The sequence below is a fragment of the Morchella sextelata genome (assembly GCF_020137385.1).
Source record: "Morchella sextelata strain SCLS chromosome Unknown scls_1, whole genome shotgun sequence".
NCBI classification, from domain to species: Eukaryota; Fungi; Ascomycota; class Pezizomycetes; order Pezizales; family Morchellaceae; genus Morchella; species Morchella sextelata.
Window position 1 is genome coordinate 812,769 of NW_025408616.1, and position 13,700 is coordinate 826,468.

The 13,700-nt window shown below is 49.4% G+C and overlaps 3 protein-coding genes across 3 annotated transcripts; 1 reads left to right on the top strand and 2 right to left on the bottom strand.

The window, feature by feature from the left end:
* Positions 1–1,919: 1,919 nt before the first annotated feature.
* On the top strand, positions 1,920–4,930 carry H6S33_000202 (uncharacterized protein; the record flags this gene model as incomplete). Its single annotated transcript, XM_044831554.1, has 6 exons — positions 1,920–2,050; positions 2,213–2,363; positions 2,418–2,623; positions 2,680–2,883; positions 2,940–4,498; positions 4,560–4,930. 6 exons carry the CDS (start codon positions 1,920–1,922, stop codon positions 4,928–4,930), a joined length of 2,622 nt encoding a protein of 873 aa, XP_044699761.1.
* A 4,028-nt stretch (positions 4,931–8,958) lies between these two features.
* H6S33_000203 (uncharacterized protein) lies at positions 8,959–9,465 on the bottom strand (the record flags this gene model as incomplete). The annotated part of the gene is made up of 2 exons (XM_044831555.1): positions 8,959–9,017; positions 9,117–9,465. The coding sequence occupies 2 exons, from the start codon at positions 9,463–9,465 to the stop codon at positions 8,959–8,961; spliced, it is 408 nt and encodes a 135-aa protein (XP_044699762.1).
* A 1,292-nt stretch (positions 9,466–10,757) lies between these two features.
* H6S33_000204 (uncharacterized protein) lies at positions 10,758–13,568 on the bottom strand (the record flags this gene model as incomplete). The annotated part of the gene is made up of 5 exons (XM_044831556.1): positions 10,758–12,253; positions 12,314–12,374; positions 12,445–12,647; positions 12,772–12,847; positions 13,107–13,568. 5 exons carry the CDS (start codon positions 13,566–13,568, stop codon positions 10,758–10,760), a joined length of 2,298 nt encoding a protein of 765 aa, XP_044699763.1.
* Positions 13,569–13,700: the final 132 nt, after the last annotated feature.

Below are 13,700 nucleotides of genomic sequence, written 5' to 3' on the forward strand. Positions count from 1 at the left end.
AAGCGATCTTGTTTTAGCAGGTATTATTTGATAGGGAAAACACTTACAGAAGCCTCTCTCTTTTTTATTACCCCTTTTGCTGATGCGGGTAGACCTCAAGCATGTAGATGATTGACAATGTCGTCTGCAGACGCGTGAATTGGGATTTCCCCTGTGCCGGGAGATGTCAGGAATGGTAGGTAACAGCATCGCGATACCCACATATAATTGCTGATGCTACTAAGGTGTTGGGACAGAGCAGAGGTTACATAGAGTAGAGTATTCCGTAGATGAAAGTGTACATATGGATCTCCCTAAGAAAAGGCATAGCCACGATGAGTACATACAGTAGAGTAGCACTTCTTTAATTCACTTATATAATTAACCAGGACTCCACATAAAGTGCTCTATGTAGGTCGGTACTCTAGGTAGGGACTCATGACGATAACAAGCGCAAGCCGTGCCGGCTGCACGGTACCTTACGTGACGAGGAACCAACAACAAACGTTCCTGGGAGGACCAAAAAGGGTAAGTAAGGGTTTCAGCTCAACTGCACAACCGAAAGGACTCAAAGCTTAGCCCACACCACGACTAGCGGTGAGATGCCCGAAAAAACCTAGTAAGTGCCATATTCGGTCGGTTTGGATGAAGGCTGGCTGAGGCATGCAGCTGCCAGTTGTAAAGAAAACCTGCAGGGTTGAAAAAGAAGAAGGGTCCGAGGGAAATTCCGGTACTGCCGTTCGTGATCCGGGATTCGATTCAAAGTGCAGCCATGCACTTGAGTACTCAACCACGAATATGCCTACATGTAGCACTCTTGAAGATACAGCCATGATCATAAAGGAAGTTTCTTTTCGATGCCCAGACATAACAGGCACTGCCTTACTGCCCACCATCATGGTAACGGCTCGGGATAGGCGGCAAGGTTTTGTGGCTGCTCATTGTCTGATATCCCATTCCATTTTCAATTTAACATCGCTAGAATCTGTGGGGTTAGAGTTGATCAAACCCCTGACAAGACGAAGGTGAAAATTGTGATTGGGTGTGAGACACGACGTGATTGGCAGGGCCAGGGGTACAGGTCCAATAGGACAGCAGAAGTGAACTCTAAATAAAGATTCACTTTAGACTGGCGCTGTTTTCACGAGACAGATTTCTTCTTATTCTTCTTCGTCTTCTTTAATCCTAGCCTATCGCAGTTCCCCCTGCCGAATCTCCCCCTGCCCCTCCAGCATCATTCATGCCACAGCTGTATCCCGCAGTTACCCAGTCACTTACAGCTTGCATAACCCGTTCTGCTGTGAGCTTAATTGCAATTGTTTGTCAGATCAGGGCCATGCTAGTAGCAGTTACATGTGTTCTGTTCTTTGGTGCCTTGTGACGCTACACTTTACTTCTTAGTAGTTTCTTGGTCTCTTGGTAAATTGTTGCCGCTTCTCCCTTTATTGCGGATAGTCTATTCCCAAGCCGCGTTTCCTAACTCTTTTATAACCCCTTCCTCCTTCCACCTCTTCCTCTCTTTCCCCACCACCATCCCCCTCATTCTCTAATCATCATCTCGAACTTCCATCTAACGAAGGGGTTCTTGATATTCACTCGCTTTCAGTTTGTCCCCAGCTTATCACACTCGCTATTTCCAACCGTAATCTCTATTTTAAAGCTCTCACTGTCTAAGGTAGGAGATCTTTCCATTTCGATGTCTCTGCTCGGAGCAACATGACCCTTCCACCTACATTGCATGCTTAAAACATGGCATATGCATCGAGATTGTCTCAATTCTCGGTGAAAACGCATCATTGGATGGTTTTTGCTGCCAGCACTACCTACTATTTATTCCTTCATTTCCCCTTCTATACTCTTGCCTCCTCATCTCCTCTTTAGAAGACTACTAACTTTTCTCCCGCTGCTCAGCCTCTATCTACTGAGCACACTAATTCACAATGAAGAATTTCCTCATTCTCTCGGGTCTCTTGGCCCAGGGAGTTCTTGGGAATATCCATTTCCATAGAGAACCTACTGTCTGTGGAGATGCGTGCCCTCGTGGTGAGGTTTGCACTCCTGATGAGCCTTAGTAAGTCATATTCCATTTTATTTAAATAAAAATCCCCTTCTTTATTTTTATAATTATTCCAATCGAACACTTTGATAAACACTGTTTATTGGCTGTGGGATCTTTAACATTGGGCTATAATATGACTATATCTGCAAACATTTACTAACAACGAACTTACAGCTGCGTACGCGATGCACACTACCTTTTTGCTCGTATGCCCAACCCAATTCCGGCTCCTGGTGATTTCTCTACCACCGGTCAATGTGGGCCTGCCAATGGTGGTCTGATTTGCGACCCGGCGGCCACCTCTTATACTGGAACATGCTGCTCTGTAAGACTCTCACTTATCCTATCAAAACTATAAACTTACAATATTTGATATTAGCAATATGGATGGTGTGGAAATACGCCTGCTCACTGTGGAACTGGTTGTACATCTGGTTGCACTGGAACTGGTACTACTACTACTACCACCCCCCCGGCCGCCACATCTGCTGCAGCTGCCCCAAGAGCCGATGGTCGTTGCGGAACAGAGTTCGCTGGTGCAACTTGCGCGGGATCTGCTTTTGGGACATGCTGTAGTCAATACGGGTATGTTTGCATCGAAATTGCATTATAATCATGAACATTAACTAACAATCACACAGATACTGCGGTGCCACTGATGGTCACTGCTTGCCTGCTAATGGGTGCCAATCTGGGTGCACAGGAACCCCTCCAGTCTCTTCTACTCCCCCCGCCACTTCATCTGCGCCTGCCACTGCTCCCAGAGCCGATGGTCGTTGCGGAACCGAGTTCGCTGGTGCAACTTGCGCGGGATCTACCTTTGGAACATGCTGTAGTCAATACGGGTATGTTTACATCGAAATTGCATTATGATCGTTAACATTAACTAACAACCACACAGATACTGCGGTACCACTGATGGTCACTGCTTGCCTGCTAATGGGTGCCAATCTGGGTGCACAGGAACTACCCCTGTCACTCCTGTTGAAACCAGCACCACTACTGGAGAGCCTGTCCTAGGATCTCCTACCCCATCTGCTGTTCCTGTCGGACCTCCTAGCACTGATGGTACTTGCGGTCATAGCAACACCCCCGCATATACCTGCACTGGCTTCGCCCTGGGAGAGTGCTGTTCTATGTACGGTTTCTGCGGTAACACTGATACTCACTGTGGTGACGGATGTCAATCAGACTCCTCTATTGGAACAGACGGAACTCAAAAGTGCAAGAATGGAGGATCAACACCTGCCCCCGGCCCAGCTCCCGCTCCTATCACAAACGGTGGTGCTTTCGCTGTCGTGGGACAGTCTGGTGTTCCGGTCATGCACGCCGGTCTTATGCCTAATGGTCGTGTTATCTTCTTGGACAAGGTCGAGAACTACACCCAGCTAAAGCTACCAAACGGCCAATACGCATACTCCTCCGAGTATGACCCCCAAACTAATACTGTTGTCCCCTTGTCTTACCAGACCAACGCCTTCTGCGCTGGAGGTATCTTCCTTGCAAACGGTGACTTTGTTTCTCTTGGTGGCAATGGTCCTTTGGATTTCATCGACCCTACTGTCACGGATGGATTTGATGCTATTCGCTACATCAGCCGTTCTTCTTCCGATGCTAGCCTTAATGGCCAGAGCTGGAGGGAACCCGGTAACAAGTTGGCTAGCAAGCGTTGGTATGCATCTGCTCAGATCTTGGCTGATGGCAAGATCTTTGTTGCATCTGGAAGTTTGAATGGACTCGACCCTACTGTCCCTGCCAACAACAACCCTACCTATGAGATCCTCAGTGCCACTGGTATCTCCGAAGGGAACAATATTGACATGGAGATTTTGGTCAAGAACCAGCCTTACTATATGTATCCTTTCATGCATCTCCTTAAGGATGGTCAACTTTTTGTCTTCACTTCCAAATCCTCAGATATTTTCAACATTGGCACCAATGCCATCACCAAAGTTATGCCTGATCTTCCCGGCGATTACCGAACTTACCCCAATACTGGTGGGAGTGTTCTGTTACCTCTCTCAAGTGCCAACAACTGGGACTCAAAGGTTATGATCTGTGGTGGTGGAGCTTACCAGGATATCACTGCTCCCACTGAAGCCAGTTGTGGTGTGATCGCTCCTGAAGCTGCTAACCCTACCTGGGAAATGGATGCTATGCCAGCTGGCCGTGTCATGGTGGAGGGTGTTCTGCTTCCTGACGGAACTGTTCTTTGGGTCAACGGCGCCAACCGTGGTGCCCAGGGATTCGAGCTTGCTACTGATCCTACTTTCCCTGCTCTTCTTTACGATCCTACCAAGGCTTTGGGCGCTCGTTGGACCCAGCTCGCATCTAGCACCATCCCGAGATTGTACCACTCCGTTGCCCTCTTGTTGCTTGATGGAACTGTCATGATTACTGGAAGCAACCCTCACGAGATGCCAATCCTAGCCACCTCCGCAACCACCCCATACATCACTGGTAAGTTGCCTTATTGAACTAAAATCGGCAACCGAAGTATTTGCTAATTCTTTCTCCACAGATTTCCGTGTCGAGAAGTTCACTCCTCCCTACCTCCAGGGTGGAAACGCAGCTCTCCGTCCTACCGCGATGGTGCTTAGCTCCAAGTCCCTCCCTGCAAACGGATCCAGCTTTACTATCAAATTCAATGTTCCCGTCACTGCTAAGGCCGTCAAAGTCTCACTTTACTATGGTGGTTTCGTTACACACAGTGTCCACATGGGCCACCGGATGCTGTTCCTTGACAACACTGGTTTCGTTGCTGGCACCGCTGCGCAAACTATCACCGTCACCATGCCACCAAACAAGAACACCTGCCCACCAGGTCCTTATGTTGTTTACGTGGTTGCTGATGGTATCCCATCTGTCGGCCAGTTCGTCACGGTCGTCTAAAGAAATAATTCTCTTATAGTAAAGGACTTTAAATACTAATTCTCTTTGTTGCATCTGGTCGGGGGCTTTCCTTTTCTGTCATGAGCTTTCTACAATTCCCTTACATTTGTGTGTCCGCCAAATTCTGTTTGTTCACTGTCGGTTCGCCGTGCTCTGTTCTTTTTTCTGCAATACCGCATACTGTTTTCACAAAATTCACTATGGCGGTTATGGACATGGTTACGTCTCTAGAATCTTAGTGTGGATGGCTTGGTGGGTTTCGTAGGCATAGAAGAGGGATAATGGAAATCGATTGGCTTTCAAGAAAACCAGACTGGGCTTCTTTTTTCTTTTTTTTTTGCTTGATGATGTGTATGTGGATCATTACAATAACAATAAAAGTAATCATAAAGCTGAATTTGTTGCTACCTCTACATTATGAGTCCCATTATTGATCAAATCTTAAAATACATCCCTACTTTTCTGTGCCAGGTGCCTGGGAGTGGGAGATGTCGATGTGCAATTGGCGCCTATCTTAGGGCGCCTATTGTGCTGTCAGGGTTAGGGTAATATACACAACCATGCACTCCAACAGAAGGCCCGAGGTCCATCAGCAGATCTACCAAACCATATTTCGACGAATCGTTCATGGAATACACCGAGATCCGCAATATCCAGGGCAGGGAATTTACATTCAGCTTCATGCAAGTGAACAAGGGATCACAAAAGAAGCGATGTGTGAGGGGATTTCTTATACCAATTAGGTGAAACGCGAATTTACACTGGGCATCTTGATGCATGAGGAGTAGGTAGGTACTTTTAGTTTTGATAAAATTCTCGCGGGTGTTGATAATTTCTGTACCCATAGTCCAGTGGAGCCCCCCCGGGGGGGGGTGCTGATGCGAAGATTAAGGGCAACATCTACATATGTACTCTCAGCCTAGAATAGTCAGTCACCAGACCTATTGGGCCAAGAACGTTAATACGAGCTGCGTCCCAGGTTCGGAAAGGCAAAAGAGGTACATACACATACATACATACATACTTACTCCATCTTGCCTTCCTTTTTGCTTTTTTGTTGCCATCACGCACTCAGTGCACACATCCTCTGCTCAACTCTACCTGAGTGCATAGGTACCCGATTCACATTAGACGCCAGCAAGGGTGGAAGGTGGGTGAGATGAGAGGTGGGAAGTTCAGGGTCCTGACTGGGTTTTTTTTCTTGTCTAAACATCACTTTTTTTTGTTTTCGCTTAGATGCCTGGATCTGATGCTGTAGTTGCACTTTTCCCCTGTCAGCAATTAACTGCATTCCAGCGCTCAGATACAATGCTATGTGCACATCTGGTAAACCAAGAGCCTTGGAGGCTCTTGGTGATTCTTGGAGGCTCTTGGTGATTCTTGGGGTATTGGCATGTAACAAAAATTACGGGATGATAGGTTAGATCCAAGCTTGGCAAAATGTGTCGAGTGATTGGACATGAGTTATCAATGCGTGCGCTTTTTCCCACTTCCGGATCCCGACGTCTTACCGTCCCATACTATGCTGCTGCTGCGGCCTTGTCAACACAACCACAATTGTAACCCTAATGACCTCTTCCATGAAAACCCCCCCCATCTACTTCTGCTTTTTCCGGGATTTTTCTGTCTAGACTGTTCCATCGGACTCTTGTGAATTGAAATAAAAAGAGAGACTCTTTCTCCTGTTCTCGAGAACTAAGACAGGATCTAAAACATGGAAAACCCGCACGTTCTGATCTGATGATCATAGTAAGGCAGAATTATTGCTCGGGATTCAATTTCAAGGAAGTTACAGTGAGGTTGTGTACTCAAAGTAACCTCCTTCGTACTCCCGATAGAGCTCAAGCATCAATGCTGCTGCACGTTACTCTATCAACTGTCCACATGGTTGATCGGATGTGTCAAAGGGTTAAATTACCGGGAAAACAAATAAATAAAAAAAGCCACAAAAAATTGCGCTAAAACATGGCTTTTGCACTGGCATATTTTGCAGTGTTTGAAAGATTGCGTAAGGGAAGGGAAGGGTAAGTTGAGTTTAGGGAAGGGAAGGTCATGAAGGTCGAACCAAGGAAAAAAAGTTTCCGTAGGTTGCACAGAAAAAAGCGAAATTGAATCTCTGGGCTTCCTGGGCGTGATCCAGTGGAATGATGCTGAGACCGTTGTTGAATGTGTTGCCGTGTTACCAAGAAAAAAAGTGGCTGAGAAAAAGGATGGATTGACCCACGTCACTACCGATTGGGCAAAACGTTCGTCTGCCCCTTCCTTCCCTCCCCCTCACCCCACCTCTGATATCCTATCAGAGTCCGTGTAAAACGAAACTAACTGTCTATGGGAAACCTTTGGGGCTTATTTGTTTTTTGTTTCTGAAGCGAATTACGCTCACTTAGCGTGGCGTGGCGCGCTCACTCAGGTACGAAAAAGAGAGAGATAGAGAGAGGAAAGCGAGAAAGAACGCCACTGTTTGAGATTCCAAAAGCAGGATGGCGAAAAAAAAAAAAGATCACAAAAGGAAAGAAAGCGACAATTATTGCAGTTATGTGTTCCTGATCACCGAGGAAATCTGCGAGTAGGTGGAGACTTTTGATACAACTTATCTTATTTCACCCGCACATGCTCACATAGATATCGATCAACAATCAATAAACGCCAGAGACACTATTATTAAGAGCTCCACTCACATAGACATGATATGATCTGAAAAGAAACACTGGCTGACGCGTACGTTGGTTTCTTGGAACCAAGCCTCCTTGTCAGGCTGCAGTTGCCTTAATCGATAAAGAGATAAGAGCCCAGCTTCTTGGATTCTTGGAAATACATAAAGTGGAAATGAACGATTGCATAGGTTACTCTACCCCTCAGTGGGCCCTCACCCACTACCCCCTCTTCGTGCATAAAACTTTCTGCAAGCCTGTGTTCCTGCATTTTTTTGAGACTCGAGGGAATATCTCACCTGTAAGGGGCGCCATCTCATCAGTGCAAGTGGCGGAAGCAGGAGATGGCGAAAGCAGGGGCGAAGGGGCAAAGCGATGAGGCAAAGGGGACGAAGAGAAACACTTGAAAATATCGAGTGATGCTACATGAAAAACGACCCTAACCCTAATGGGAACAATCAAAAAAGCTTGTCTCCCCCTGAACAAACTCTATTTTGACTTCACTGGTTTTAATTCTCTCGAGCTCGATCTATTATTGGGGCTTGGGGTGTGTCTAGCTAGTTCCCGAAGCCCACGGCCACGAGATCAGCGGGTATTGATTGATCTTCCGATCGGTACGGGGCAAGAATTCGGGACAAGAATTCGGGATGGGTTCCGACGGGGAGAATAATTTTACAAACCAAACTAGTAGAATTCTCTAGAGTGTTTCGTTCGGGAGAGCTTTGCCAGTCGTGGTATATGGAGGTTTAGCTTCACGGGGAGTGCCTTGAGAGAGGCCTTGGGAATTCTTGGGAATTCTTGGGGGTCGTTGGGAGGCCTTGGGAGCGTGACATGGGCGAGTGATAATATTTGGTAGTCACGTTTTTGTGACCTTCATAACTTCTCATCGGGTTGGGTCACAAGGCACGTGGTTGATTGGACTAAGGATTATTCGGACACCACTCAGAAAAGGTTTGCAAATTGGACTCCGGCACATTGAGTGTCTACAACGTGAATTGTCGTTGCCCACCAAAGGACACGAGAACTGTAGTAGGTAGCTTTAGAATAAAGCTCACCTTGCCGCCAGGAGCTCTGTGTCTGTAGAAAAATGACCCTCACGAATAATAACGTTGTCTCCCCACCTATTTTCCGCTTTCTTTTATCACTGGAACTCATTTTATATAAACTATGCGAGTCTTTAATAGCAACCTTCGTTGTACGGAAGTCCTTTTCCCTAGAATTAATGATCTTTCCTACATGAAGTTGACTCTCGATAGCAAGACATGATTACTGTAACATATATTGAAGGCAATTGTCCTTCTTTATATCCAAATAATATCATTCCGCTCTCCCGCAACCATCACTACCCTTAATAACCCCACCACAAACCTCCTCAGATCAATACTGCTGCCCCAAACCCCTCACAAATTTCTCAAAATCCTCCGCCATCTCACCCACTTCAAACCCAGAATCAGCAAATAATCACAGATACCCCCACACAGCCACTGTACTACCAAACGAATGATCAATCAATGAGGAGAAGTACTACTACTTACACTCAACCTCCGTAAACCCATTCAAAAAGTCCTCCGCCGCCACCTGCAGCAGGACCAGCGCATCAATATCCCACACGTACCCCGTCGTCGCCACAATCTCCGCCATGAGATCATGGGCCATGCTTCTTGGGGAGAAGTCCTGTGGTAGTGGCTGTGCAGCAGCAGCAGCAGTGAGAGCCACAGAGACCGTCACTGCTGTGACGGCGGGAGAAGACAGGCGGGGCGGGGGAGGGGGAGGGGCTCTGATGGCGAGGGGTATGTGCTTGCGGGCCCCGCCTCCTGATCCGCCGCTGCTGCTGGACTCATCGGTGCTGCTGCTGGTGGTGGGCTTTGTTTCTTGCTCTGTCATTGTGGAAGAAAAGGTGTGCGTCGTGATCTGCTGGATCAAATCCGTACTCTGGGCGGGCTATTCCTGCTATATCTATACTCGGAATGCACGAGCAAATACGTTCGTGCGTACCTACCCACCCTCTTTCTCTTCCCGGCGATACCTACAACAAACATACCACAAACACCACAACAACAGAACATACATGTAAGTACCATTACCAGCACTATCACCATCTCACACCCGTTCGCCAACATACACACGTATCCCAACATCACCCACTACATGTGATGTTCCAATTCGGATCATGTACGGTCACTCGCACCCACAAATCCAATCCGGCACCGCCATATCATTGTTGGATCCCATGACGTAGCTTACGTAGCGGTGTATCTAGAACCGTGCACGTGTGCAAAACGCCTTATTGTCAATATTCAGCCGAGGTTCCGACGCTGTTACGACGTGTTCGAAACGATACCTCAGAGCAGAGCTCGGATCCGCATATAACTATAATCGATCATATAACTATATTGGAACTGAGCTCGAGATCAAACTACAATATTGGAACTGATTAGATCATAGATGCGATTTTGAGTTCGGTACTTGATGTTGTTTGTTTGCGAAACGGGGGCTAGTGCCTGGCTGGTTGGTGGTGATGTTGGTGGGGTTAGTTTTAGGGGGTGGGGAGCACTAGCTATGGTGCATGCGAGAGGGGGAAGAGGGAAACTTTGACAACCCTATACACACCTCTTCAGCCAATTCTTCCATTGGCCCCGGGAATCAAACATTGAAGAGCCCCAGCTTGAACTATACGGACGCCAGAGCTAATGAGATATTATGTTGAATAGGGTTAACAACGTCGCCCCCCATGCCTTCTCGCACTGAGTGTCAATGATTAATAGCACGTCATAGTAGAACCAGATTTTATGTGCAAACAAGTGGCACAACTTACAACCGCAATAAAAAGAAAGGGCATGATTGGTAAAAACCATTCCCTAATATGGATCTCGAGGAGGACCAGGTTTGAGAGTCGGTCAATTTACTTACTTTTGTCACTAATTGGCTCAATTAAATGAGGGGAACGTTTGTAAATGACCACAAAAGACAAAGACAAGCAAGACTCTAATTGACACCCAGCCAACCACAGGGCAACAATGCCACCCCCTACTATACTGTACTATACTGTACTCAAAAAAAAAGAGAAAAAAGAAAAAAAAGATACAAAAAAGAGATAAAAGAAACCCCCCTATTTGCATACCCCTCCCCATCGACACCACCAGCTACTGTACAAAAAAAGCTATTACCCCCTCCCTTCAATCCATGCCCTTATACCGCTCCAACGCCCTCTCCTTCGTCTTCTTCACAAACTCACTATAGCTGCCCCCCCCCTTCGCAACCTCCTCCACATCCCCCACCCTCGCCCCCTTCATCCCCAGCCCCGCCCCCTGCGTATACATCTCCGCAACCACATGCTCCGTGCGGCCCTCCCCGCTCGCGCCAAGCCCCTGCCCACTCGTCCACCCCATCTTGCCCAGCAAGGCCGCACCCTTACTCTGCGCCACCGCAACCTCCGCCTCCGCCGCTGGCGGCTGCGGCGACTCCTTCTTCGCTGCCGCCGGCGCCGTGCTCTTGCCAAACACCTGTCTGCGCTCCTTGGCGCGGTCGCGGTACTCCGGCGTGGCCGAGGCGCCCGCGGCCGCGGCAGCGGTGATGCCCGCCTTGGCGAGCTTCTTGAGCGCCGCCTCGCGCAGCGCGGGGTCCTTGAGGTTCGAGGCGTGCAGCGTGCTGACACGCTCGTGCTCGTGCACCTTTTCGGGCGTCTTGAAGACGCGCGAGCAGAGGAGGCAGGCGAGCTTGTTCATGTCTGCGAAGGACTCGCGCGGCGTGTCGTCGGCGGCCGGCTCTGTGGTTGTGCGGCGCTTTTTGGGGGCCGAGCCGCCGGCGGAGGAGGTCTTGTCGTCGTCGCCGGAGGTGGAGCCTGTGGTGGATTCTGCGGTGCTTGTTGTGTTTGCGGCGCCGCCGCCTGTGGTGTCGGGCTTGATGCCGTGGAGCTCCGAGTGGCGGTTTTGCCAGAATTGGAGGTGGGCGGGGGTGGCCTTTTTGGAGGTTGAGGCGGCGGAGATGCCGGGTGCTGCGGTGGAGGCGGCGGCGTCTTTGTCGGCTTTGCGTTTTTTGGTCTTGGCCTTGTCGTCTGTGGTGTCTTTTGTGCCCTTTGTCGCCTTCTTGGAGTCTGCTGTGGCGGCCTCATCGGCGGCGGTGGGCTCCTGCTCGGGCTTCGAGACTATGAATTCCGATACATAGCCATCATCGTCCCAATACGCCAGTCTCAGCCCGCCGCCCACATTCGCCGTCATGGGCAGGAACGTGAACCGCTCGACGCCCCTCGACGCATTATACACGGGCACAAACACGCCCGGGTGTATATACGACGCCGTGACGGGGCGACTACTGATTGTGAACTTCTCCGTCTTGTTGTACGCGGCCAGCGCAGCCTGGGCATCCAGCGCCGTCGCGAATTCGACAAACCCGTATCGCCAGCTCTCGTCCGTTTTGCGGTCGCGGACAAGGAGAACCCGTTTAACGGATGACTCCTTTGCGCCGATTGGCCCAGTCCGAGAGGGCTCGGGGGTAGCTCCGGGCGGGACGGTGAGCTTGAGGGCGCCCTTGGCGAGGAGCTCTTCGGTGACGGAGGGTTCGAGGCCGCGGAAGAGGAGGAATTGGGAGGGTGGGGAGGTGGCCATGTCACGTTCTCCATCATTGGTGAAGTGCGTTGGGGTTGGGTGGGTTAAGGTGCCAGTCAAGGTGACTTCTGCTTGCAATTTAGATATCTGTGGGCGCCAGTAATGATTACTCGGACCTAACTACGAACCTGAGCGTGGGGTCTGGCAGCGGAAGCATTCTTGGCGTCTGGGAAAGTTCAGTAGAAGGCACTGTTTGGTAGATAGTTGTTAGAAAAGGTCGACATATGGGCTAAGGTCTTGAGAATGATGGAATACTCACAACTCTGCATTTCCACTCCTCCTCGCCGTCATCTCTTCTCCTACCTCTCCTGCTGTCCTCATTGTCCCGTTCCTTAGAAAATGCCACCTTGCACCTGTCCGCGCCAGGCCCAAGGTTCAGCTTGTTTGGATAGTACTGCTGCAAGAAGGCGCGCGCATCCGGTACCGAGTAGAAATGGACAAAGGCAAACTGCCTTGAATTGCCTATATTTCGCGAACAAAGGCGAGTGCCGAGCCACTTAGAAACACAAACATTCCCAACCAACAACCACCCCCACAAACAAATTCTCAGAATGAGAAAGAAAGAGAACGAAAGAAGGAGACTTACCGGTCTTGCGATCCCGAATAATCGTGACTTTCTCCACGTTCTCAACTTGCAATCCATCTTGAAGACCTCTCATAATCTACAGGCGCCATAACAGACCCCCCAGGTCAAACTTTCAGCAAAAGTCCACTAAAAAAAATTGAAAGTGTGTGTGTGTGGCAAAATGGGCATGGTGAAAAAAAACGAGGCAAGATATAAAAAACAACGAAATGACAAAACAGAGGGAGAAAACCCCCAGCCATTGTAGTTCTTTATATATTTGCTCATAATAGTAATAGTGGTGGTAATGATGATGGTGATGATGAATAGTAGTCGTTCCAAGGGGGAGGGTTAACAACGTAATCCTCATCCACATCCGCTCCCAGTCCCTCAATGATCACATCCCGACTCGCCGGTCCTCCAAGCCACTCCCTGTCGCCCCTGCTGCGGCTGCGGTCCCGGGGAGCATCGCGGTCGTAGTACCCCCCGCCTCCTCCGCCGCCGCCGCTGTTTCCTCCTCTCCCGCTCGTTCGGTCGTGCGAGTCGGATCGTGAGCGGTAGGACGAGGACGGCCCGTGGTAGGCACGGGGGGCCTTTGGTGCGTCGCGGGGCGGCGAGCGGCCCCTTGCGGGCGAGTAGGAGGAGCGTCGGGAGCGGTGGTAGTCCCGGTCCCGGTCCCGGTCCCGGTCCCTATTGTTGTCGCGGACGTCTACAGGGGCACCTCTGTAAGTATTGTTATTGCTGTTGTTATTATTGGTGTTGTGGTTGTAGTAGGGGTCCTCGTCTCTGTGGGGAGACTGGGGACGCTGGTAGTAGACCATCGTGCGTGCTACTGCTGCTTGTTATTTCAGCTGACTGCTTTTTCTGCGTTTCCGCTGGCTGCTGTATGTACTTTTCTGTAGATGCTGGAGATGTTTGATATTGCTGTTTGTGGTTGTGGTTGTGTGCAGAGT